This window comes from Capra hircus, chromosome 18 (assembly GCF_001704415.2).
Source record: "Capra hircus breed San Clemente chromosome 18, ASM170441v1, whole genome shotgun sequence".
NCBI lineage: Eukaryota > Metazoa > Chordata > Mammalia > Artiodactyla > Bovidae > Capra > Capra hircus.
This window is the reverse complement of record NC_030825.1, coordinates 60,775,019-60,799,606: the sequence shown is the minus strand read 5'-3', so window position 1 is coordinate 60,799,606 and position 24,588 is coordinate 60,775,019. Positions and strand designations below refer to the sequence as shown.

The 24,588-nt window shown below is 42.7% G+C and overlaps 1 protein-coding gene and 1 pseudogene across 3 annotated transcripts; both read left to right on the top strand.

Moving 5' to 3' along the window:
• LOC102191030 (zinc finger protein 721) lies at window positions 251-23,008 on the top strand. Of its 2 annotated transcripts, XM_018062976.1 has the most exons (5): window positions 252-445; window positions 1,082-1,284; window positions 5,265-5,340; window positions 10,335-10,462; window positions 16,918-23,008. In XM_018062976.1, exon 5 carries the CDS (start codon window positions 16,935-16,937, stop codon window positions 21,015-21,017), a length of 4,083 nt encoding a protein of 1,360 aa, XP_017918465.1. In that variant the 5' UTR covers window positions 252-445; window positions 1,082-1,284; window positions 5,265-5,340; window positions 10,335-10,462; window positions 16,918-16,934; the 3' UTR covers window positions 21,018-23,008. The 2 variants fall into 2 exon arrangements, with proteins under 2 accessions (XP_017918466.1, XP_017918465.1); XM_018062977.1 differs by lacking the exon at window positions 5,265-5,340 and having other exon boundaries at window positions 251-445; window positions 1,082-1,226.
• Window positions 6,834-8,242, top strand: LOC102190770 (annotated as a pseudogene). The gene has a single exon (XR_001297562.2). The product of XR_001297562.2 is annotated as a 60S ribosomal protein L4 pseudogene (transcript).

Genomic DNA, 24,588 nt, shown 5'->3' with positions numbered 1-24,588 from the left:
GTTGTCCAAGGGACTCTCAAGATTCTTCTCTATCACCACAATCCAAAAGCATCAATTCTTTGGTCAACTTTGTTTATGGACCGACTCTCACATCTGTACTTGCTACTGGAAAAACAACAGCTTTGACATTAGGGACCTTCGTTGGCAAAGTGATACCTTTGCTTTAAAATACACTATCTACTTTTATGATACCTTTCCTCTCAAGGAGCAGGCCGTCTTTTCATTTCCTGATTGCAGCCACCTTTAGCAGTGAGGCCCCGGCGGTCGCCCCCCGGCCGCCTCACCCTCCCACTGCCCCTACGCAGGCCTGATTTCTCTCTGGCCGGGCCCTTGACCGCCGGGCTCCGCTCGGGCCGCCTCCAGGCCGCTCCGCCTTTTCACTGCGCGTGCGCAGAACGTCACACACCCGGAAGCGGAGAGCTGCGAGCAGAGGTCTCAGCGCAAAGTGAGTTTCTCTTTTTCTAGTCAAGTCTTCCTCTCGCAGTTGTCTTTCCTCTGTACCGTGGGTTGAGGGTCCCTGCTGCATCTAAATCTCCGCTCCCGTCCCACCATCCCCAGCAAATTCAGATGTCCCTGTGTGGCGAAGAGGCGCCTCCATTTTGCTTTAAACTCGCTCTGAAGCGGATGCCTGCGTTTGAACCCTGAGACGCCTCATTTCGCAGCTCTGCTGCTTAAAACCAATTTCTGATGTCAGTGACTCCTCTGCCCTTCCTGCACCGCGTGAAATTCTCTTGGGCGATGTGGGTTTATTCGCTCTGCGGTCCCCAGGCTCGCGCTCTCGCTCCCAGGAGGCCGCGCCGGCCCCCGCTCCCGGAGAGGCCCGGTTCTCTCCCACGTCCTGGGATCCTGGAGAGCGCGCCGCGCTCCTGAGACTCCCAGCCGCTCAGTCGTCGCGTCTCATCTGGCCGGTAGTTCTGCCCCTCAGGCATTCGTTTCTTAGACCCTTTCCCCCGACCCCGTGTCGGGGGAGGTGCCTGGGCCAGTCACGTGACACCCATGGTTCTGTGTCCCAAATAAAACCTGCCAGAATTTGGCTCTTGCGGGAGGGGGCTTCTTATTCAGTTGCCATTCCTGCAAATAGGTGGCCGGAGGGGGTTCAGGAGAAGCAGAGACGGCGACCTCGAGAGAAATAGAAAATTGAAAATATCATGAGGGAAAAACGATGGCAATGAAGAGGATTGGTGAGGAGACTTGCGAAGAGATAGCAGCGTGAAAGAGCCTTGAAGGTAACGGTGGATAAATGAGAGAAATTTAGAGAAAAGCAGGATCTTCAGAAAGTTAAAGGTGAGCAACATATGGAGATGGTGGTGTTGAGTGTGAGTCTTTGCGACCCCTGTATCTCCCAGAGTCTGCTCAAATTCATGTCCAGGGATGCTGTGTAACGTCTGACCCTCTGCCCGCTCCTTCTATATCCTTCAAGGGAGACGGGCTGTAAATCACGGGTCCTAAAGAGGGCGACAGGGGAGAGGCAGTTCACACAGAGAGCCGGAAAAGGGTTGGAACCTTGACCTACAGACAGTATCATGCTGGCAGAGAAAGGGGAGTACTAGTGAACAGAAACAGTGACAGACTTTATTTTCCTGGGCTCCAAAATCACTGTAGATGGTGACTGCAACTATGAAATTAAAAGGTGCTTGCTCCTTGATAGAAAAACTATGACCAACCTAGACAGCATATTAAAAAGCAGAGACATTACTTTGCCGACAAACATCTATAGTCAAAGCTATGGTTTTTCCAATAGTTATGTGTGCATGTGAGAGCTGGACCATAAAGAAAGCTGAGCGCTGAAGAGTTGATGGTTTTGAACTGTGGTGTTGGAGAAGACTCTCGAGAGTCCCTTAGACTGCAAGGAGACCAAACGGCTCAATCCTAATGGAAATGTGTCCTGAATATTCATTGGAAGGGCTGATGCTCAAGCTGAAGGTTCAATACTTTGGGCTCCTGATGAGAAGAACTGAGTCATTGGGAAAGACTGTTGCTGGATAAGATTGAAGGTGGGAGGAGAAGGGGCCAGCGTCACCGGCTGGATGGACATGAGTCTGAGCAAACTCCAGGAGTTGGTGATGGACAGGGAAGCCTGGCATGCTGCAGTCCATGGGATCCCAGAATCCGACTCGACTGAGCAACTGAACTGAGTGATTGATTGGAGGAGCTGAGAAAGTAAGAGAGCTGAAGAGAAGCGTTGCACTTGGAGGTGCCAGAGAGTTTGGAGGAAGGGAGGGCAGACGTGGAGGAAGAAAGGCAGAAATACAGGGAGATTTTGGATTATCAGGGAGGTTGGAGAGTAAGCATCTTTATGGGGAACAGATGGCAGAGAGAGGCCAGACGGGAGTCAGGGAAGAAGTAGAGAGGAGAGGCACAGCAGGAGAACCGAGGAGAAGACAAAGGGAGACAGAAAGAAGTAGGGAAACAGATAAACCAAATGAAGTGGAAACAAGTAGTGTGCAGGTGGTGGTGAGGACTAAATCCAGAAGAGTGCTGAATCAATTGAATAAATAATTAAGTCATGATGTATTGATTTTTAGCTTTACAATCTAATAAATTTGAATCTTGCTCCTTTAAATTATGCACAGGAGGATGGTAATTGCAGTACTTCTGTCTGTAAGGCTTGTGGTTGTTGTAATTATTTATATTGAAAGATAACATCCATGTGCAGAGTCTGTTGAATTGGGGAATAAGGCAGTGACTTGACTCACAGAGGTGGGTCACCTGCTTCCCTTTTCCTGGTGTGGAGTAGAGGTTGTGGGAGAGAAGTGGTTAAAGCATTGACAGTCTGTTACTACATGGTACCTTTTCAGGGAACTTTAAACATGTTCTTAGTGATGGTTTTCCTTTTTGGTTTCTCCTTTGTTTACAGTTAATTCTTTTTTAGCTTGGGATAAAGATTAGTTCATTTAAATATCTACTTTGTTGTAAACAACTATTCACATCTGAAAAGAGTTGGTGGTCTCCTGAAGTTAGTTCATGTTATTCTTTTGTAAATATGCTGTCTTGTCAATTGGTTTTTATTTTTTTCCACTTTGCACCAGAGTTTTTCAATGAAAAAAATTTTAATAATCTGATTAACTTAGGTTTGTTTCACATTTATTTGAAGCCCATTTCCTGTCTTCTCTTTACATTATATGTTGGAAACATTTTTCTGGTAACTAGTAAATAGTTGTAAACTATTTTGATGAGTACTTAGTAAGGATGTCAGTGATCTTTTTTCTTTAATCAGGACAAAATTTAACCAGTTAGTATGATGGTCCATTTTCCTCTCATGTGGTCTGGTGACCAGTGAGCTATGAGTTAATCTGATGATGTTTACTCAGGTCCAGAAGCTGAGCAAAAGTGACTCCTGAAATGACTGGCCAAATTGGGTGTGTGACTGTGTTTTTCTGGGAGGGAGTTCCCACTTGTTATTAGAATTTGAAATGAATCTCAGTTTTCCACAATGCAAAGGACAACTGTAGGATGGAGGTGGGCGCATGGGCTCAGAGTCAGAGAGAATCATGAGCTGTTTTCTGTGAATAAAGGCTGATGTACAGGGAGGCCTCCCACATCCACTGGCTTCCCTGTGTCCTCAGGGAAGCATCTTGACTCCTCAGGTGGCTCCACAGCCCTTTGTCATCCTCAGGTTGCTGCCAGGGTCTCCAGCCTCATCCTGGGAGCGGACCCCATTCTCATGGTCAGTCTGTCCTGGTCACATTCACTTAGTCCTTGTTCGTAGACACCAAAACCTTCTGTCTTGGATCTTAGGTTTTTCTTCTGCCTTTGGTCATTAAATTGTGACCGTGGCTGTCTCTTTCTATTCCTTCAGCTCTAGGCTAGGGAGGTAGCCATATCTCCTTCTGATATTCGCTGTCAAGTTAGCCATGTTTACTGCGTCTGTATCACCCTCATCAGACATGCCCTTCTCTTTTAATTATTTGGAGTGGCTCCTGTTTTCCCTTCATGGAGGGTGCACCGTGTTCCTGTTCCTCCCAGGATGCTTTCAGCATTTCACTCTCGGGGTGAGGACTAGGACTGTGCGATGGGCACTAGGACTGTGGGCTGGGCACACACTTCTTATTCTAGCTCCACCTTACTGCAGCAGGAGTCAAAATAAAGCCTTCCCTGAATTTCTCCTTTGGTCTCTTAACTAATGCAGTTGATTAAAGAGCCCAGGTTCCAGGTCAGTAACATACACACAAGCGAACACACACATATATAATGACATATTGTGCACCCATAAAAATGACAATTTTTGTCACTTGGGACAATTGGATGAATGTAGAAAACATTGTGCTAAGTGAATTAAGACAGACAGGAAAAGACTGATTCTATATGTGCTTCCATTATGTGAAATGTGAGAAAGTGAAAATCACTAGTAGCAGACAGTGGGATGGTGGTTACCTGGGGGTGGGAGGTTGGGAGGATGGGGAGATGTTGGTCGAAAGGTACAGATTTGAGTTGTAAAATGAGTGTGTCTTGGGGAGGTACGTGCAGCATGCTGACCGTAGATAATCCTGTGTTACTGGAAATTTGACAGGAGAATAAATCGTCAGTGTTGTCACCACACACAAACCATGGGAATTTGGAGGTGATGGATGTGCTGGTTAGTGGTTTGTGATAAATATTTCAAAGTGTATACCTGTGTCACATGGTCACAACGTGCATGGAATGTATACACAACACCTTCTTGATAGGCTGTTTTATGTCAGTAAAGCTGGTAAAGAAGAAAGTGGGATGTAGGCTGGACTTGAATCCTTGAGTGGTGTTCAACCCAGGCTTCACATGAGATCATGAGGCATTTTGCCCAGGCATGTTTTGTGCCCTTCGCCTATCAGACACGCTCCTCAGGTTCTCGTGTGGGGCCTCGCCCCAGGAATGTGCACAGGCCGCAGATGATTCCGATCTACATTGAGCCCAGGGCTCTTAGTCTCCCCTTCTGAGACTGAGATCAAGCCCTGGGGGAGGGGAGGGCGCTCTGCTCTGAGTGGGGCTGGACCAGGGCCTGCTGTGTAACCTGAGGGGATTGTGGGGTCAGCGGAGGTGCCCCCTGCTGCTGTGTACATGAGGCCTCACCAGGAGGGGAGTGTGATCCGAGGGAAAGTGTGGGAAAGTCCTGTGGACTCTATGCGGGAGTTGACTGTCCTGAGTCCCTCCTGAGATAGTGGGCACAGAGAACTGTCTGTTCGTCATGGTGGGGGCTTCACTGTGTGTGTGGTTGGGGCTCAGGAAGGGGGTGTGTTGACTGTAAGCATTAAACACCATGTTTTCCACCTTTTTGATACGCCTTGAAGATTCGTGTTACCTGAGGGTGAAGCCCAGTAGATGAGGAAGATGAAAGAAAACAAGTCAGGCCTGGCTCTTTCTCAGGTAAGGTCATATTCTCAGTTGATTCTCAATCTGTCCCTCCTGAAATACCTGTCTTTGGACTGGCTAATCTTCTCTGACTCTGAAGTGTCCTGTCTGACTCCTGAACATGCATACTCATCTGTGCCTTATCTCAGGGCCAGTTGTCTCCACTTAGATCCCATCTCCCCATGACCTTGTGATCTGGCCCTTGTGAGGAGGCTCCCTTGGCCACTGTTCTGGGAAGGACTTCTCACCCACCGGTTGGAGACAGGGTCTCAGTGCTGTTGGGCAGCAGGGATTGCTTAGGGCCCATCTGGATGTGCTATCTGCTCTCTGTCAACCAGGGTAAAGAAGCTGCACGTAGATGTGAGGTACTAACATGCACAGTACATGCTGAAATCTGGAAAAGAGGCCAAGGAGAGGGAATCAGTCCTGACTTTTTATAGTACATTTAAAACTAAATTAGGACCTCCTTGAAATTTTAAGTGTTTGGAAGTGAAATGGAAAGTTCAGAAACAGACCTCAGGGCTAGAGAGTGTTTTTAAGCTATGAAATATAGTTTGCTGATTATTCATTCTTCCTTTTTGGCTGCACGATGCAGCTTGCAGGGTCTTAGTTCCTTGAGGAAGCATTGAACCTGAAACCCTGTGGTGGAAGTACGAGATCTTAAACCCTGGACTAATAGGGAATTCCTCCAACTTTCCTAATCTTGATGGCAATATTTGCTCATGGAATAAAAAGATAAACTTTGGATTTTGTTAATAACTACATATGTATCATTAGCAATAATATCATATTATTATATTTAAGTATACTTTGCTGCTGTACTGGCTCTTCATTGCTTCAGTGGCTTTTATCTAGTTCTGGCGTGTGGTGGCTACTCTCTAGTTGTGATGTATGGGCCCCTCATTATGGTGGCTTCTCTCATCTTGCAGCACACACTCTAGAGCACACTGGCTTCAGTAGTTTCACCTACTGGACTCTAGAGCTCTGGCTCAGAAATTGAGGCTCACGGGCTTATTTGCCCCTTGGCTTGTGGGATGTTACTGGTTCAGATACCAAACCTGGGTCTCTTGCACTGGCCAGTGGATTCTTTACCACTGAGCCACCATGGAAGCCCTCATATTATTTGTAAATACAAGTATTTTTATTCTGATTAGAATAAATCTTCTGTATATTATTTCCTGCTTGTTTTTCATTTTTTTGAAGTAGGATAAGATAATGTTGAGGATTTCCCTGGTGGTACAGTGGAATGTGCCTGCCAATGTACGGTGCACGGGTCCCATCCCATGTCCAGGAAGATGCCTTAGAGCAACTATGCCCATGTGCCACAACTACTGAGCGTGAGCTCTGGAGCCCGGGAGCCATAACTACTGAAAACCCACACATTTTAGACCCTGTGCTCCAAAACATGAGAAGCCTGTGCACTGCAGCTGCAAATACAGAAAGCCTCCTCACAGCAACAAAGTCCCAGCAAAACCAAAATAATTAACTTTCAAAAAAGACATAGACTTTTTTCCTGTGGGAGCCGCCGGGGTGAGAGGAGCGTGGCCTTCTCCTCTCCCCACCATGGCGTGTGCTCGTCCACTGATATCAATGTACTCCGAAAAGGGGGAGTCATCTGGCAAAAATGTCACTTTGCCTGCTGTGTTCAAGGCTCCCATTTGACCCGATATTGTTAACTTTGTTCACACCAGCTTGCGCAAAAACAACAGACAGCCCTATGCTGTCAGTGAATTAGCAGGTCATCAAACCAGTGCTGAGTCTTGGGGTACCGGCAGAGCTGTGGCTCGAATTCCCAGGGTTCGAGGTGGCGGGACTCACTGTTCCGGTCAGGGTGCTTTTGGAAATATGTGTCGTGGGGGCTGTATGTTTGCACCAACCAAGACCTGGCGACGTTGGCACCGCAGAGTGAATACAACGCAGAAGCGATACGCCATCTGCTCTGCACTGGCTGCCTCAGCCTTACCGGCGCTGGTCATGTCTAAAGGTCATCGTATAGAGGAAGTTCCTGAACTTCCTTTGGTGGTGGAAGATAAAGTTGAAGGCTACAAGAAGACCAAGGAGGCTGTTTTGCTTCTGAAGAAACTTAAGGCCTGGAATGATATCAAAAAGGTCTACGCCTCTCAGCGAATGAGAGCCGGCAAAGGCAAAATGAGAAACTGGCGCTGCATCCAGCGCAGGGGACCCTGCATCATCTATAATGAGGACAATGGGATCATCAAGGCCTTCAGAAACATCCCTGGAATTACTCTGCTTAATGTAAGCAAGCTGAACATTTTGAAACTTGCTCCTGGTGGTCACGTGGGACGTTTCTGCATTTGGACTGGAAGTGCTTTCCGAAAGTTAGATGAGCTCTATGGCACTTGGCGTAAAGCAGCCTCCCTCAAGAGTAACTACAACCTCCCCATGCACAAGATGCTCAATACAGACCTTAGCAGAATCTTGAAAAGCCCAGAAATCCAAAGAGCACTCCGAGCACCACGCAAGAAGATTCATCACAGAGTCCTGAAGAAGAATCCACTGAAAAACCTGAGAATCATGTTGAAGCTTAACCCGTACTCAAAGACCATGCGCCGGAACACCATTCTTCGGCAGGCCAAGAATCACAAAATCCGCATGGATAAGGCAGCAGCAGCACTAGAAGCCAAATCAGATCAGAAGGGGGTTCAGGGCAAGAAGCCCGTGGTGGGAAACAAAGAAAAGAAGGCTGTTGGTGATAAGAAGCTGAAGAAGCCTGTGGTGGGAAAAAAGGCTGCAGGGACCAAGAAACCAGCAGCTGAAAAGAAGCCCACAGAAAAGAAACCCACCTCAGAGGAAAAGAAGGCTGCTGCATAAACTTAAATTTGTTTATTCCATAAATGCCAAATCATTTTGGACAGCTAATTTTGAATAAAGACTTGAACAAAGAGGCAAAAAAAAAAAAAAAAGACATAGAATGTGGACAAATTACAGAAGTACAGTTGATTCATTTTTAATGTCCCAAAGATGCGGAAATACACATGAATAAAAGAAAATGAGAGTATCATCCCAGAATGTGTTAAAAGGCATCACCTTGGAGTAGGAGATGGCCACTCACTCCAGTATTCTTGCCTGAAAATCCCACGAACAGAGGAGCATGGCAGGCTACCAAGAGGTTGCAAAGATCTGACACGACTGAGCAACTAAGCAACAACAACCTCCACACACAGCAGAGTGAGCTCTGAAAAACAAATCTAAACCTCTGATTTACCTCCTGCAGATTCTTTGGTGACTTCCAGTTACTTTTGGAATAAAGCCCTAAATCCAAAGACCTTGTAGAAAGCAGCCTCTACCTGGCATCACCCCTCTTTGTTCCCTGTGTCCCAGTTAGACTGGCTGACTTTCTGTTCACTAAATACCTTCCTGCTTCAGAGCCAGCACTCAGGCTGTTCTCTCAGCTTGCAACACTCTTCCATTTCCCACCTTGCCAATCCTAAGTGTTTCTTCCTCATGGAGACCTTGTGTGATTTCTTGATGTACGTCAAGACTTTCCGATAAATCTTCTCTTAGCACTAGGCCTGTTTCAGAGCACAGGTTGCAATAGTAACTTTAAAATGACGGATGTAATTGGGTGGCTGGCTGCTAGACTGTAAGCTCCATTATGTTCACTGCTGTCTTCCCAGTTTGGGGCCCATGTTGACACTCAGTAAATTTGGATGGAAAGAAAAAATAGACAGGTCTTCCTTGTTTAAACCAGTTGTGTGTTTACATTTGCATGTGTGAGTGCATGGATCTGTAATTCCATGGTTTTATTACAGAACATCATCTCATAAGCATGTTTTGTGCTTTGTAACAGTTGAAATTGTGTCTTAAGTGTTTTCCATGCCGTTAAGTTTTTTTCTACCTCATCATGTGAATGATGGAAACAGTAGTAAGAGTATTGACATTGTGTGGTTGGTGGGAAGAGCGGGTGACCCTGTAGTGACCATTTATCCTATAGTCGTGTCCGACTCTTTGTGACCCAATGGGCCATAACCCTTCAGGCTCCTCTGTCCCTGGAACTCTCCAGGCAAGAATGTGGGAGTGGGTTGCCATGCCTTCCTCCAGGGGGATCTTCCCCCGGAGATATCAACACCATGTCCCCTGCATTGCAGGCGGATTCTTTACCGCTGAGCCTCAGGGCAACCCAGATACCTACATATGATACTGCATATTATAGTGTTCCCTGTGCATTCAGAAGGAGGAAGATAGTAAATTAATTTGTGAATATTTTTCTGTCCATCTATCATGTCTGTCTTTCCATGGCTGACAAAAGATCTGGGATTCTACATCTCCATTGCACTTCAGCTTTCTTGAGCTTGTTTCAGGTATTCTCAGGGAACTCTCTCTGGATGCACTTTGCTGCTCTGGTACTTAACTCCTGATTCTTTAGGTTCAGTCATCAGTCACAACCACCTGACCTCAGGTGCTGTTGTCTCATTTCTTAACTGTTTGATCTGCATGCGAATTCTTAGAATGACAGAGTTTTCGCTCCAGTCAGATGGACACAGATCTTTCTCTAATGTAGCTGTCATGTTGATGATAAGTTCATCTGTGTAAAATCTTTAGAGTATTGCTTAGTGTGTAGGAAGTGCTGAAACACTGTCATCAGTGTGATGACATCATAATCATCACAATGTGTGTTCTTTGAAAGCCACTGTGGACTTTGTCGTCTCTGAAGACACCGGTCTTGCTGTAACTCATCTAGATAGTGAATGTCCCTCTGTGTGTAGAGTGTAACACTTCTGCATAGACAACTCACTGATTGAATTTTATTTGTATATTCTTCATGTATTGTCCACACAAGTGACAAATTCATATTGATTGGAAGATGTCATAGTCTTATGAAACAAGAGGAAATTAGAGAGCCACAGTTTGTTCCAAATAGCTTTTAATGGATCTATCAGAATGTTACATTACCTGAATTGATCCTTACCCCTCTCACCTTTCCTCATTTCGTGTGAAAATAAGAATCCTCCTCGATCGCCTGTTAGTGAAATGTGCTTTCATTTCAGACACAGTTGACCGTTGAGGATGTGGACATCAAGTTCACTCCAGAGGAGTGGGAATGCCTGGACCCTGCTCAGAGGGCCTTGTACTGGGATGTGATGGAGGAGACCTACAGGAACCTGGCTGTCTGTGGGTGAGGATCGCTTCCCTGTGAAGTTGGAATTTGGTGTGGGGGTATCTCTGTATTTTCCCTCTGTGTCTCTTGGGAGCCCATGTTTTGCTTGACTGAGTTCATAGCCTTGTTGATTCCGACTTGAAAATACTTTGTGACTGGCATCAGGTGCTTAAGCTCATGCTTTCTTCAGGTGATCTGCGCACTGTGTGATACACAAGTTTCTCCACAGCTTGAGTATTTATAAAGCTGATTTCCAACTTTGAAAATATCCAATCCCCGTTTTCTCCCCCTGTGTTCTTGGCTCAGTGGTTCCTGGAGAGGAGCTAGATGCGTGGGTGCCTGTGTGCTCAGTCGGTGCAGTCGTGCCTGACTCTGCGACCCAGTGGACCGTAGCCCTCCAGCTCCTCTGTCCATGGCATTCTCCTGGCAAGAGTACTGGAGTAGGTTCCCATGCCCTCGTCCAGGGGGATCTTCCCTCTCAGGGGTCGAACCCACGTCTCCTGCGTGGCAGGTGGATACTTTACCTTTGTGCCCCGGGGAAGCCCAGGTATCTGTGTATTATACTGTATATTATACTGTTTCCTGTGCATTCAGAAGGATGCAGATAGTAAATTAATTTGCAGATATTTTTCTGTCCGTCTGTAATGTCCATCACTTCTTGGCTGACAAAAGAGGTGGGATTCTACACCTGGCAATGCAGGAGGCACAGGGTCTAGGTCCTCTCTAAAGCAGGCCTGTGAGCTTGTTTCTAACCTGGCTGGACACTGCCCTGACTATGAGTGCCCTGACTGCTTACTGTGAGTGCAAGGCTTGCAGCACCAGAGATAAGATAGGGGACAAATCTTGAGATTGTCGAGCCCTTGGAGGGACCTCTGGCCTACTCAGCTGCAGGCTTAGCACCATTATAGGCTTTTTAAGACAAACAAATAGCATTAACAGAAAAACAGAGGTGCTATTTGCTCACAGATTGCTGATGATAACAGATAGCATCCTGGGATTATAAGGGGGAACCCGAAACTGCAATCTTTGAAGTCTCACCCATGACCGTAACATGCTGCCTGGGACCTTTTCCCCACTGGGTCTCCAGATGGGCTGTGTCCCGGGACTTCCCAGTGCTGTTTGAGTCTGGATGTTGGTCAGAACCCAATTTGGTGATGTATCTTCTGCTGTTTCTACTTCTCTTTGCTTTTATTGTTAGCATATTGAAAGTCAGCTCAATAATTCTATAAGTATGTGTATTATTTATTTCTACAGAACAAGTCGCTAATTTTGTTAACAAATCTTTGAACCTGAGACAAAGGTGACAACGTTTGGCAAAACTTTAATTGGCCCTGTGAGCAGTATTTGTGAGACAGAATGCCACTCCACAGGAAAAAGGAGATTAAGGTTGATGAAGTTTTTATTCCCTAATGTGAAAGTTCGCCTTACTACTAGTTAGCTCATACATGGGATGTCTACACTGGATGGTGTGAGAATTGGAACCTTAAATAAAGAGGGCTGTACCCTTAGAAGTTACTGAATATTTGTGACTCTCGCCCATTGAGAAAGGATAAGAATCTGCCCTGCTGGATGAGAGTCTGAATCCTCCTCTCCTATCATAAGGTACATAAAATGAAAGTGAAAGTTGCTCAGTCCTGTTGGACTCTTTGCAACCCCATGGAATATAGAGTCCATGGAATTCTGCAGGCCAGAATACTGGAGTGCGTAACCTTTCCCTTCTTCAGGGGATCTTCCCAACCCAGGGATTGAACCCAGGTCTCCCCTTCATTGCAGGAGGATTCTTTACCAGCTGAGCCACCAGTGAAGTAACGTGAGGTACATAAAGGTAAATTAAAATTGTCGGAAAAGAAGTTACACCTGGAAACAGAATTGTGCAATTAGTGAGGATGATTGTCCATATTACAATGTCAAATTATATCTCAGCTGATCAGCTCCTCACTTTTTAAGTGGGCTCCCTCTTGAGCTGGCCCACAGCTTTAACAGTGTCCACCACTGCCCTTTCTGTCTCTGTTATCTTTGTCCTGTTGTGGCCTTTCACCCCTCTCAACCCCTCTGTCTCCCTCTCCATCAGATAGTCCCCTGATGAAGCTAACTTCCCCTGTCTCTCAGTGGGGATGGGCGGGGGAGGCCCAGCTTCCCCCACTGCTGTCCCCACTCTGGCAAATTTCTTTACCCCTTCAGATTCTTCTGATCAAGTGAAGACCCATATCTACCCAGAGGGACAATCCAAGATTTTAATCATCCATGTGCCCCTGTTACCACAGTCAATTGGAGAACTATTTGATCTGTATTTTAGATATAAAACTGTGACTATAGAAAGGGATGATAACGTTTTTGACACAGAGATTGCTGTGATATTCTTTAGAATCTGGAGAATACTGGTTAAAATGATTTTTCTTTTTTTTTTTTTGAGAGTACAAAACAATTTCTTTTTGCATATGGAATAAAAACAGCTAGCTTCTTAAAAAGCCCTGCCTACAGAAAAGCTTGAAGTTAACCTTTACCAGGGATCCAAGATGAGTCTAGTGGTAAAGAAGCTGCCTGCCAGTATGTGAGACACTGGAGATGTGGGTTCAGTCCCTGGCTAGGGAATATCCCCTGGAGGAGGCAATTGCAGTCAACTCCAGTAGCGTCAGAGAGACATTTTAAATCTGTCTGGATTTATGCATGTCTCAGTGTGTGTCTTTGATTTTGGATAATATTGCTGAGGTTTATTTGTAAATGAGCTCTTACTCAATTGGCTTTAAAAGAAAGTCAGCACTTGGCTTACCATTGGTGGCTCAATGATAAAGCATCCACCTGCCAGTGCAGAAGATGGATTTGATCCCTGGTCTGGGAAGATTGCACATGCTGCAGAGCAACTAAGCCTGTGCAGCACCACTACTGAACCCCCCGTGCTCTAGGGCTTGTGGTCCACAAGAGAAGTAACTACAATGAGAAGCTCATGCACCACAACTAGAGAGTAGTCCCCGCTCGACACAAGGAGAGAAAGATGGAGCAGTGACGATGATCCATTGAAGCCAAAAATAATAAATAATTTTTTTTTAAGAAACAGTGTTTACAAATCAGGTTCACGTGGACTGAGAAATATTCAATATTAAATATGTCGTATTAATGTTTGCTCATCTAATAAAGACATATCTTGAGTCATCCACATTGTGTAGTACTTCTGTTGTATGACACTGAGAGATTTTGGACTATTGATGAGTATCCTGAGATGCTGTCTATAATAAAGCAAATGTTTTTAGAAGCTATCACTGGTATTTTTGTTCACCAATCTAGAAAATGCTAGTAGAAAGCACAGTTCATGGTTGCTTAAGGAAAGTAAGATGGGTGTTTTCAGTAAAAAAGGTATGAGAAATGAAATTGAGTTTGGATGCTCATAGCAGTGAGCAGAAGCTGGAAGCAATGTTTTTGTTTCCCAGACCGAGAGTCCTGATCATTGGACCACAGCAGCCAACAGTTAGGGCTAAGGTCCCTAGTCTTGCCTGCCGAGTCAAGAAAGAATTCAGATGAAGAGGCACAAGGTAAAGAGTAAAGGAAAAAGTTTATTGAAAGGAAAAGTACATGCAGAAAGTCACATGAGCTAGCTCAGAGAGAGAGCCCCACCTTTGGGAAGTGTCAATTCTTTAGAAAGGTACAGTTTTCCAGGTCTTCGTGTCCCCTTGGGCCAGTCACCTTCCTTTGTCCCCTCTGGTTAATTTGTCTCAGCACTCTCCCCTGGGGTGCAGACGCATACCCTAGCCAAGATGAATCTCAAAGTGAAGGTTTCTGGGAGGACCAAGACTCGTTATGGCCTGGAATTATCCTCTGACTTGACCTCAACGAACTTTTCTGCACATGTGTAGTGTCTGCCTTAATAGAAAGGGTTTTTTCCTTTCTTTGTCCTTGCCATGATTATTGCCTTGAGGTAAGAGACAAAGACTGGCCATTTACCCTGTTTTTGTTATAGATTCCTATAGATTCCTCAACTGGAGGCCAGCTATGTCTTATCTCAGCGAATGCAGAGATGAGGAGACTGATTGTAGATATTCAACCTGTAGCCCATCTGTCTCCTATGTGAAAATTATATTTTATTAGGGAAAAACAAATCAGGTCTGATTTATAAGTGGCTGTTTATAAAGAAAAAAGTCATTTAAGGAAAAAAAAGAGTGAGAGGTTTATGGAAATTGGATTCCAAAGAAAGAAGTCCCAAAGGGTAGGTCTTTATATGATCTTTACAGTGTGTCATTTGACTCCTGTTAATGTTCTTGCTCCACTTTGGGGAGCATGTAATGAGGTGTTTCAAAGGGATTTGTTTCCTCTTTGTCCCCCTTCTGTGCTGGATTCCATGGGATGTCCACTTTTTGGTCCATGTAGAGCAATGGTAACACCTCCAGAGCCATAATCCTTGGAGCCAGCCTGGTTCCCTTCCTATTTGCTGCACTTAGGAGACCTCATTGGAAGAAGGGGAAAGACAGGCAGCTCTTCAATTGCATTTGGTGTCTCAGATCCTGCACAGAGCTGCCTTCAACCTGTCTGCCTGTTCAGAACCCTCAGCTATTCCTGTTGTTACTGCATTTACTACAACCTTCAGAGGTGTGTGTAACAGGAATGTGGTTTGGATCTTCTGTGATTGTAACTCAGGAAACCTGTAAGGACAGTGGACATTGAGGTCCTCTCTTAGATCCCCAGTCTTGCACGTGATGCATATATGAATCAGGCTGTGTGTTCCCTCCTTGCTCATACTGTACAAAATGACCCATGCTCATCCACTGAACCACATTTTCAGGACACGACCTGAATTGAAATGTTGGGGGTGGTACCTCGGAAACCATTTCTAGGTGAGATGGCTGATTAAGGCTGTTCGTTACGCAGATCAGTTCTTGTGTCTCACTTGACCTTATCTTTTTAAACTCCTGGAGTTTGTTGTAACCTTTTGTGATCTGCTCTGCCCAAGTGGGCCCTGGTGGTAAGAACATGTATGAATCTGTAGGTCTGGGTTTCAGTCCTGCTTTGCTCTTTACTTTCATGTACCATGGGGTTGTGTACATGAACCCTGTGAATCCACTACCTTTATTTGAAAAATTGAGGTAATTCATGCTCTTAGGTGTCATAGAATTTTGACTGTTTTACTGAAAAGGTCAGAAGTTACTTTTTTTTTTTTTTTCCCTGAACCTTGTGGCAGATGTGATCGTAGTTCCCCATTCAGGGATGGAATCTGTAACCCTACAGTGTAAGCATGTGATACTATCCACTGGACCATCAGGAAATTTGCCTCAAAGGTTACTTTTACATAAAATGTCTATTTACTTCATGTTATGGTTACTGTAGCATGTCTCTTTGTCTGCATTACATATTATATATTGTTTATATTTCCTTCCCAAGAGTTTCCCTCTGACTCTAGTTAATAAGTTTTCAAATAATACTCCTTTTTTTAATAGCGGATTCTTTACCTCTGAGCCATAAGGAAGTCCCCAAAGCTTGTTCTTTTACATGTATCTTGGAGCTCATGAACTGAGTAAGTTAAGGATTCTGTATAGATAGGCAATTGCTATATTGAATGCCTGTTATTTAAGTAGAGAATGTTTCACTTTTTTAATTCTTTGTCATTAAAAGATGACGGTCTTTATGTTTTACACAGTATAACTGACATGAACCACTTCTTGTTATAAAATGTCTATACGTCTGTTTGCTTATAGATTTATAGGAGGTATTTAGAAAAGTGTTCTTTCTTTTGTTTCTAAAATTATTTTAGGGAATTCCCTGACTGTCCGGTGGACAGGATTCAGCATTTTCACTGCAGAGATCCTGGGTTTAATCCATGGTCAGGGAAGTAAGATCTCATGAGCCCTGTGATAAGGAGTGGGGGGCGGGTCAGTTCAGTTCAGTTCAGTCTAGTGGAGCTATTTTAACAGATTCTTTATTTTCACTATGCAGTGCTTGTTGAACAGTTGTCAACTGCCATTTATGTTTTACAATATTCGTTAGAATGCTTCCTTTGGATTATTTACCATTACAGGGTATTGCCTTTTTGATCCTTGCTTGGTCAGTCCCTCAGTTCTATCTGACTCTTTGTGATACGGAGTGTAGCCTGCCAATCTCCCTGTCCATGGAGTTTTTAGTGTTTTTCTCTCAATTATGAGACAGAAGCGTGTTTACTGCCAAGTAGAATGAGCTTTGAGGTCATGGTAGGAAAATACTTTTTTCTTTGAGACTTGACATGAGTTTGCATAAAATGAATATTTTCCTGACTGCATCTTTGAAACTTGGCTATGCTAAAATTAATTTGAATTGTGTCTGATCACTTTTTTTGGTTAACGAGTTCTGTTTCTTTGTAAATGTTGCTTATATTTCTAAGTTCATCATTGGGAAGTTTCTTAATTCTGTTCAGGATGGGTATGACTTTTGGTATAATATCATGTGTTCAATATGAAAGAATTTATTTATGAATTGTAATTAATAGGATACCTGTGGTTCTTTATATCTTGTAGATGTGTCTCATATACATATGACCAAGAAATTACAAGCAAAAGCAAACAGTGGAAAAGGAGAAATTTTGCAGACAGTGATGTTTGGAAGAGCTGAAACCCATGAAATCAAAGATTTTTTCCTTAGGAAGATAGAGGAAACTGTGCATGGTTTTGAGTGTCTGTGGACAGATGATGAAAGAAGTGACATCGGAGTATCTATATCCCATAACAAAAATCTCACTGATGGAAAAGATCATCAGAGTAGAAATGATGCAGCAGATAAGCCTGTTGAAAGGCTCTGGTCAAGCTTTCATGATGAATTGCAGATGCTTCAGTCTGAAGGGACAATTTTTGAATGTAGTCAAGTTATGACGAATATCAACAGTAGCACCTCAGTTTTGCCAATTCAGAGAACTTGTAGTGTCCGCAAAGGCATTTCTTTGAAACATGAGAGTCCTGTTATGCATCCCTCAGAACAGGCCCCAGACCAAGAAGCATACAGGAAAAAATCTTACAAAATTCGTGAGTGTGGCATAGCCTTTCTTCAGCACTCAGAACCCACTAGACATCAAAAAATCCTTACAGGAGGAAAACCATATAAAGCTGACATAGGTGGCAAGGCCTTTAATGATAGTGAGAGACTTGGCATTGACGGGAGAAATCATACTGGAGAGAAACCGTATAAATGTGATGTATGCAGCCACAGCTTTAAACAGAACACAGCCCTTCAAATTCACCTGAGAGTTCATACTGGAGAGAGACCATATAAATGTGATGTATGTGGCCACTCCTTTAAGCACAAGACACACCTTCATAATCATGGGAGAACTCATACTGGAGAGAAGCCATATAAATGTGATGTGTGTGGAAAGGCCTTTACTCGCAAAGAAAGCTGTACACTTCATCAGATCCTTCATACTGGAGAGAAACCATATAAATGTGATGTATGTGGCCGTGGCTATACTCGAAAGTCACAACTTAGAATTCATTGGCGAGTCCATACTGGAGAGAAGCCATATACATGTGATGTGTGTGGAAAGACCTTTTCTCGCAAGGAAGGCTGTGCACTTCATCAGATCCTTCATACTGGAGAGAAACCATATAAATGTGATGTATGTGGCCGTGGCTATATTCGAAAGTCACAGCTTGGAATTCATCAGAGAGTTCATACTGGAGAGAAACCATATAAATGTGATGTCTGTGGAAAGGCTTTTACACGCAAAGAAAGCCATGCACTTCATCAGATCCTTCATACTGGAGAAAAACCATATAAATGTGATGTGTGTGGACAGGCGTTTACTCGCAAAGAAAGCCATGCACTTCATCAGATCCTTCATACTGGAGAGAAACCATATAAATGTGATGTATGTGGCCGTGGCTATACTCGAAGCACACAACTTGCAATTCATTGGAGACTTCATACTGGAGAGAAACCATATCAGTGTGATGTATGTGGCCATGGCTATCCTCGAAAGTCACAACTTGTAATTCATCAGAGAATTCATGTAAGAGAGAATCCTTATAAATGTAATGTATGTGGCTGTGACTTTACTGGAAAGAGGCAACTTAGAATTCATCAGAGAATTCATACTGAAGTGAAATCTTACAAATGTAACAATTGTGGTAAACGTTTTTTTGCACTGTTTTCCTTAAATAAACATCAAGCAGTTCAAACAGATGAGAAAGCATGTAAATGTAATTTGTGTGGCAAAATATTCAGTTCTAGGTGTTATTTAGCAGTTCATCGTCAGAGAACTCATACTGGAGAGAAACCATATAAATGTGATGTGTGTGGAAAGGCATTTACTCGCAAACAAAGCCATTCACTTCATCAGATCCTTCATACTGGAGAGAAACCGTATAAATGTGGTATGTGTGGCCATGGGTATACTCGAAAGTCACAGCTTGTAATTCATCACAGAGTTCATACTGGAGAGAACCCATATAAATGTGATGTATGTGGCTGTGAGTTGACTGGAAAGAGACAACTTCTAGCTCATCAGAGAAGTCATACTGAAGTGAAATCTTACAAATGTAACAGCTGTGGCAAAAGTTTTCTTGCACTGTCATCCTTAAGTAAACATCAGGCAGTTCAAACAGATGAGAAAGCATGTAAATGTAATTTGTGTGGCAAAATGTTCAGTTCTAGGTGTTATTTAGCAATTCATCAGAGAACTCATACTGGAGAGAAATCATATAAATGCATTCTGTGTGGCTGTGGCTATCCTCGAAAGTCACAACTTGTAATTCATCAGAGAATCCATGCTGGAGAGAATCCTTATAAATGTGATGTTTGTGGCTGTGGTTTTACTGGAAACAGACAACTTAGAACTCATAGGAGAATTCATACTGAAGTGAAATCTTACAAGTGTAACAACTGTGGCAAACGTTTTTTTGCACTGTCATCCTTAAGTAAACATCAGACAGTTCAAATAGATGAGAAAGCATGTAAATGTAATTTGTGTGGCAAAATGTTCAGTTCCAGGTGTTACTTAGCAGTTCATCAGAGAATTCATATTGGAGAGAAACCATATAAATGTGATGTGTGTGGCTATGGCTACAGTCGAAAGTCACAACTTGGAATTCATCAGAAAGTTCATACTGGAGAGAAGCCATATAAATGTGATGTATGTGGCTGTGACTTTACTGGAAGGAGACAACTTAGAAATCATCAGAGAATTCATACTGAAGTGAAATCTTATAAATGTAACAACTGTGGCAAACTTTTTTTTGCACTGTCATCATTAAATAAACATCAGGCAGTTCAATCAGATGAAAAAGCATGTAAATGTAACTTGTGTGGCAAAATGTTCAGTTCCAAGTGTTGTTTAGCAGTTCATCAGAGAACTCATACAGGAGAGAAACCATATAAATGTGATGTGTGTGGAAAGGCCTTTACTCGCAAAGAAAGCTGTGCACTTCATCAGATCCTTCACACTGGAGAGAAACCGTATAAATGTGATGTATGTGGCCGTGGCTATACTCGAAAATCACAACTTGAAATTCATCAGAGAGTTCATACTGGAGAGAAACCATATAAATGTGATGTCTGTGGAAAGGCCTTTACTCGCAAAGAAAGCCATGCACTTCATCAGATCCTTCATACTGGAGAGAAACCATATAAATGTGATATATGTGGCCGTGGCTATATTCGAAAGTCAAAGCTTGGAATTCATCAGAGAATTCATACTGGAGAGAATTCGTATAAATGTGATGTATGTGGCCGTGGCTTTACGGGAAACAGACAACTTGGAATTCATCGGAGAATTCATACTGAAGTGAAACCTTTCAAATGTAACAGCTGTGACAAACGTTTTTTTACTCGGGCGTCCTTAAAAATACATGAAGTAGTTCATACAGATGAGAAAGCACGTAAATGTACCTTATGTGGCAAAGTCTTCAGTTCCAGGTGTTATCTTGCAGTTCATCAGAGAACTCATACTGGAGAGAAACCATATAAATGTGATGTGTGTGGACAGGCATTTACTCGCAAAGAAAGCCATGCAGTTCATCAGATCCTTCATACTGGAGAGAAACCATATAAATGTGATGTATGTGGCCGTGGCTATACTCGAAGCACACAACTTGCAGTTCATCAGAGGGTTCATACTGGAGAGAAACCATACAAATGTGATGTATGTGGCAAAGCCTTTAGAGTAAATGGCAGCCTTACATCTCATCGGAAAATTCATTGCCGAGAGAAACCATATAAATGTGATGTATGTGGCAAAGCCTTTAGTGTAAATGGAAGCCTTAGAACTCATCAGAAAATTCATACGGGAGAGAAACCATATAAATGTGATGTATGTGGCAAGGCCTTTAGAGTAAACGGAACCCTTACATCGCATCAGAAAATTCATACTGGAGAGAAACCATATAAATGTGATGTATGTGGTAAGGCCTTTACTATAAATGGAAGCCTTGCAACTCATCGGAAAATTCATACTGGAGAGAAACCATATAAATGTGATGTATGTGGCAAGGCCTTTAGTTTAAACGGAAGCCTTACATATCATCAGAAAATTCATTCTGACGAGAAACCATACAAATGTGATGTATGTGGCAAGGCCTTTAGAGTAAAAGGAAGCCTTACATCTCATCAGAAAATTCATACTGAATAGAAAGCATATAGATGTGATGTATGTGGCAAGGTCTTTAGTTTCAAAACAACCCTTGCGTTTCATCATAGAATTCATACTGCAGAGAAACGTTACAAATTAACAATGGTGACAGAGGTTTCAGTGCACTGTCATCCTTGTCTCTCCATCAGGCAGTTCATACAGAAGAGAAAAGCATAGAAATGTATCTATGGAGCAAAGTCTTCAATTCCAGCTGCTACTTTGCAGTTCGTTGGAGAACTAATATTTGAGAGAAACCATATAAAAGTGATGTATGTGGCAAGGCCTTTAGTCAAACTGCATTCCTGGCAGTTCCTTGGAGAATTCATATTGGAGAGAAAGCATATGAATGTGTTGTCTTTGGCAAGGCCTTTAGTCATATTGGTAAGCTTGCAGTTTATCCAAAAATCATACTGGAGAGAAACCATGTAAATGTTTGTGGCTGATGCTCTACTTGATGTGCACAACTTGGAATTCATCTGGAGATGAAATCATACTGGAGAGAAAACACATAAATATGATCTCAAGGTCAGGGCTTGTAATCTAAATGCAAACCTTATGGTTCATCAGAGAATTCATGTTGGAGAGAAACCTTACAATTGAAACAATGGTGACAAACGTTTTAATGGACAGTTAGTCTTAGCTCACCATCAGGGAGTTCATACAGGAGAGAAAGCATAGAAATGTGATGTGTGTGCTTTACTTGAAATGACCATCATAAGAAGCATCAGATAATTCGTAGTCGAGAAAACTGTTACAAATGGAACAACTGTGAGAGACATTTTAGTGCAAATGTAGAGTATGGCAAAGCCTTTAATCTTAGCTCAGGCCTTATAATTCATCAGAGAATTCATACTGTATAGAAAGCGTAAAAATGAATATGGCAAAGTTTCTAGTTCACGTTCAGCCGTAACTGACCATTCGACAGTTCATACAGGAGAGAAGCCACATAAATGGGATTTATATGACAAAGCCTGCAGTCACAAGGATCATCTGAGAATCAGTAGTGCAGTGAAAACTTACAAATGTAGTGAATGAAGTAAAGTATATGAACTCTTGGGCCTTCAGAAAAGTCAAACTGGAGGAAAACTGCATGAATGTGGTAGATGTGTAAAGCTTTGCTTTTGTATTCAGACCTAACTGTTCATAAGGTAATTAATGTGAATTGAAGTCTTACCCACGTAGTGCATGTGGTAAGTCTTTTGGAAGGTGTTCAGTTTTTTACAAAACATGAGAAACTACCTACTGGCAAGAATCCATACATTCAGAGCACTATCAATCCCTCCATTGGAGGAAACATATAAAAATAATGTCTGTGGCCAGGATTTCAATAATGGGCAGATCAATCCCTTTATCAGGAAAATTCATTATTCCTTCGGGTGCCATTCAGGCCTAAATACATCAGGTGACGCATACTCGAGAGACCTTCCAAATGTTATCAGTATGGTCAGGTTTTTTGTTTATACCTTAAGCTTCTTGAGAATATTCATACTAGATAAAACCTGTATCAGTGTAATAATAAATGTGTCAGGGTTTTTAGGCAACAATCTGAAGTCAGGCTTCAGTAAAGAACTACTTTTGTAGAGAACGCTGACAAGTGACATGAGTATGTAAACCTTAACTCTGGATCACATTTCATTATCCATCAGATCATCCACACTAGAGAACCTTACCAGTGTAGAATATGTGGCAAGGCTTTTAGGTATTCCCTGTATCTCAGTGTTCACCAAATACTTGATACTTAGGAATGCAAATTTTATGGCAGTTGTGACAATTACTGCTCACTCTTTAGGTATCTAAGAACATATATCCTGGAGATAAACCACTAATACAATATTTGTGCAAAGTTATTGTGTAGAAACTTGAGTCAAAAGAACCAGAAAAGTATGCGTATCTGTTTCATCATTGATTGTTGCCATTTCTGTTGTACCGTTGTTTTCTTCAGAATGTATCATAAGTCTTGTGCTCTAATAAAATTTGTGTAATTTTTCCCATAACCCTGAATGGATCACGTTTCTTCCAACAGCACAGTTTTCGCTATCTCAGTACTTCATAACAGAAACTAGCGATGCACCAAAGGCTCTCAAGGTTGAAGAACATATGAGAATTTCTTTTCATGATTAAATCAAACAATAGACAATTTTGGGATTGTATTCTAATAATTTGCACTTGAGTTATTCTTTCCATACTCTGTACATAATGGTGCAGTTATATTTCCTGAGTCTTCTTGTGCCAAAATGAAACTAATAGCATGTGCCTAATTTACATGAAGTGAAAATAGGAATAGTAAAACTACAAAAATTAGGAAATAAAAAGTTTTGGAAATAAGGTTAAAAGTGAGCTGGGAGCTGGGAGCATTCTGAAATAAATTTTTTATTATTCACTTGTTATTGGTCATATAGTCGTGGCTCATGGGATATCTGCAAAGTATGTAGGAATTTCCCAGACCAGGGATCTGTCCCATGTCTCCTCCTTGGCAGGTGGATTCCTTACCACTGAGCACCAAGGAAAACCCGGAAATAGTTTACGATCCACACTATATGATGGGAATTTTTATTTGTTTGCTTGATGAACTAGAAATTTCATATATTCAGTTCCCAATATGTTGGTTCTTATTCCTTTGCAGTCACTGAAAGAAGGTGGAACCACACCCAAAGTTTAGTTTGGATATTGAGATAGATGAAGCCATACGTTAAAGTCTTATGAGAATGTTTAACTGCTGAAGCTTTCTAGTTGAATCATGGTAGACTTCCACGTTGTTCAGTTTAGTCACTCAGTAGTGTCCAACTCTTTGCGACCCCATGGACTGCAGCATGCCAGGCTTCCCTGTCCATCACCAACTCTTGGAGCTTGTCAAACTCATGACCATCAAGTCGGTGGTGCCATCCAACCATCTCATCTGACATCCCCTCCTCCTCCTGCCTTCAATCGTTCCCAGCATCAGAGTCTCTTCAAATGAGTCAGTTCTCATCAGGTAGCCACCAGTATTGGAGTTTCAGCTTCAGCATCAATCCTTCCAATGAATATTCAGGTCTGATTTCCTTTAGGATGGACTCGTTGGATCTCTTTGCATTCCAAGGGACTCACAAGAGTCTTCAACACCACAGTTCAAAAGCATCAATTCTTTGGTGTTCAGTGTTCTTTATAGCCCAAATCTCACGTTCATACATGACTACTGGAAAAACCATAGCTTTGACTAGACAGATCTTTGTTGGCAAAGTTATGTCTCTGCTTTTTAATATGCTGTTTAGGTTAGTCATAACTTTTCTTCCAGGAAGCAAGTGTCTGTTAATTTCATGGTTGCAGTCACCATCTGCATTAATTTTGGAGACCAGGAAAATAAAGTCTGCCACTGTTTGAAATGTTTCCCCATCTATTTGCCATGAAGTGATGGGACCAGATGCCATGATCTTAGTTTTCTGAATGTTGAGCTTTCGGCCAACTTTTTCACTCTCCTCTTTCACTTTCATCAAAAGGCTCTTTAGTTCTTCACTTTCTGACATAAGGCTGGTGTCATCTGCATATCTGAGATTATTGATATTTCTCCTGGCAATCGGAGAAGGCAATGGCAACA

What these genes read in the sequence shown, in the direction of transcription:
- LOC102191030 (XM_018062977.1), top strand. Translation starts at nt 16,935, where the DNA reads ATGACCAAGAAATTACAAGCAAAAGCAAACAGTGGAAAAGGAGAAATT.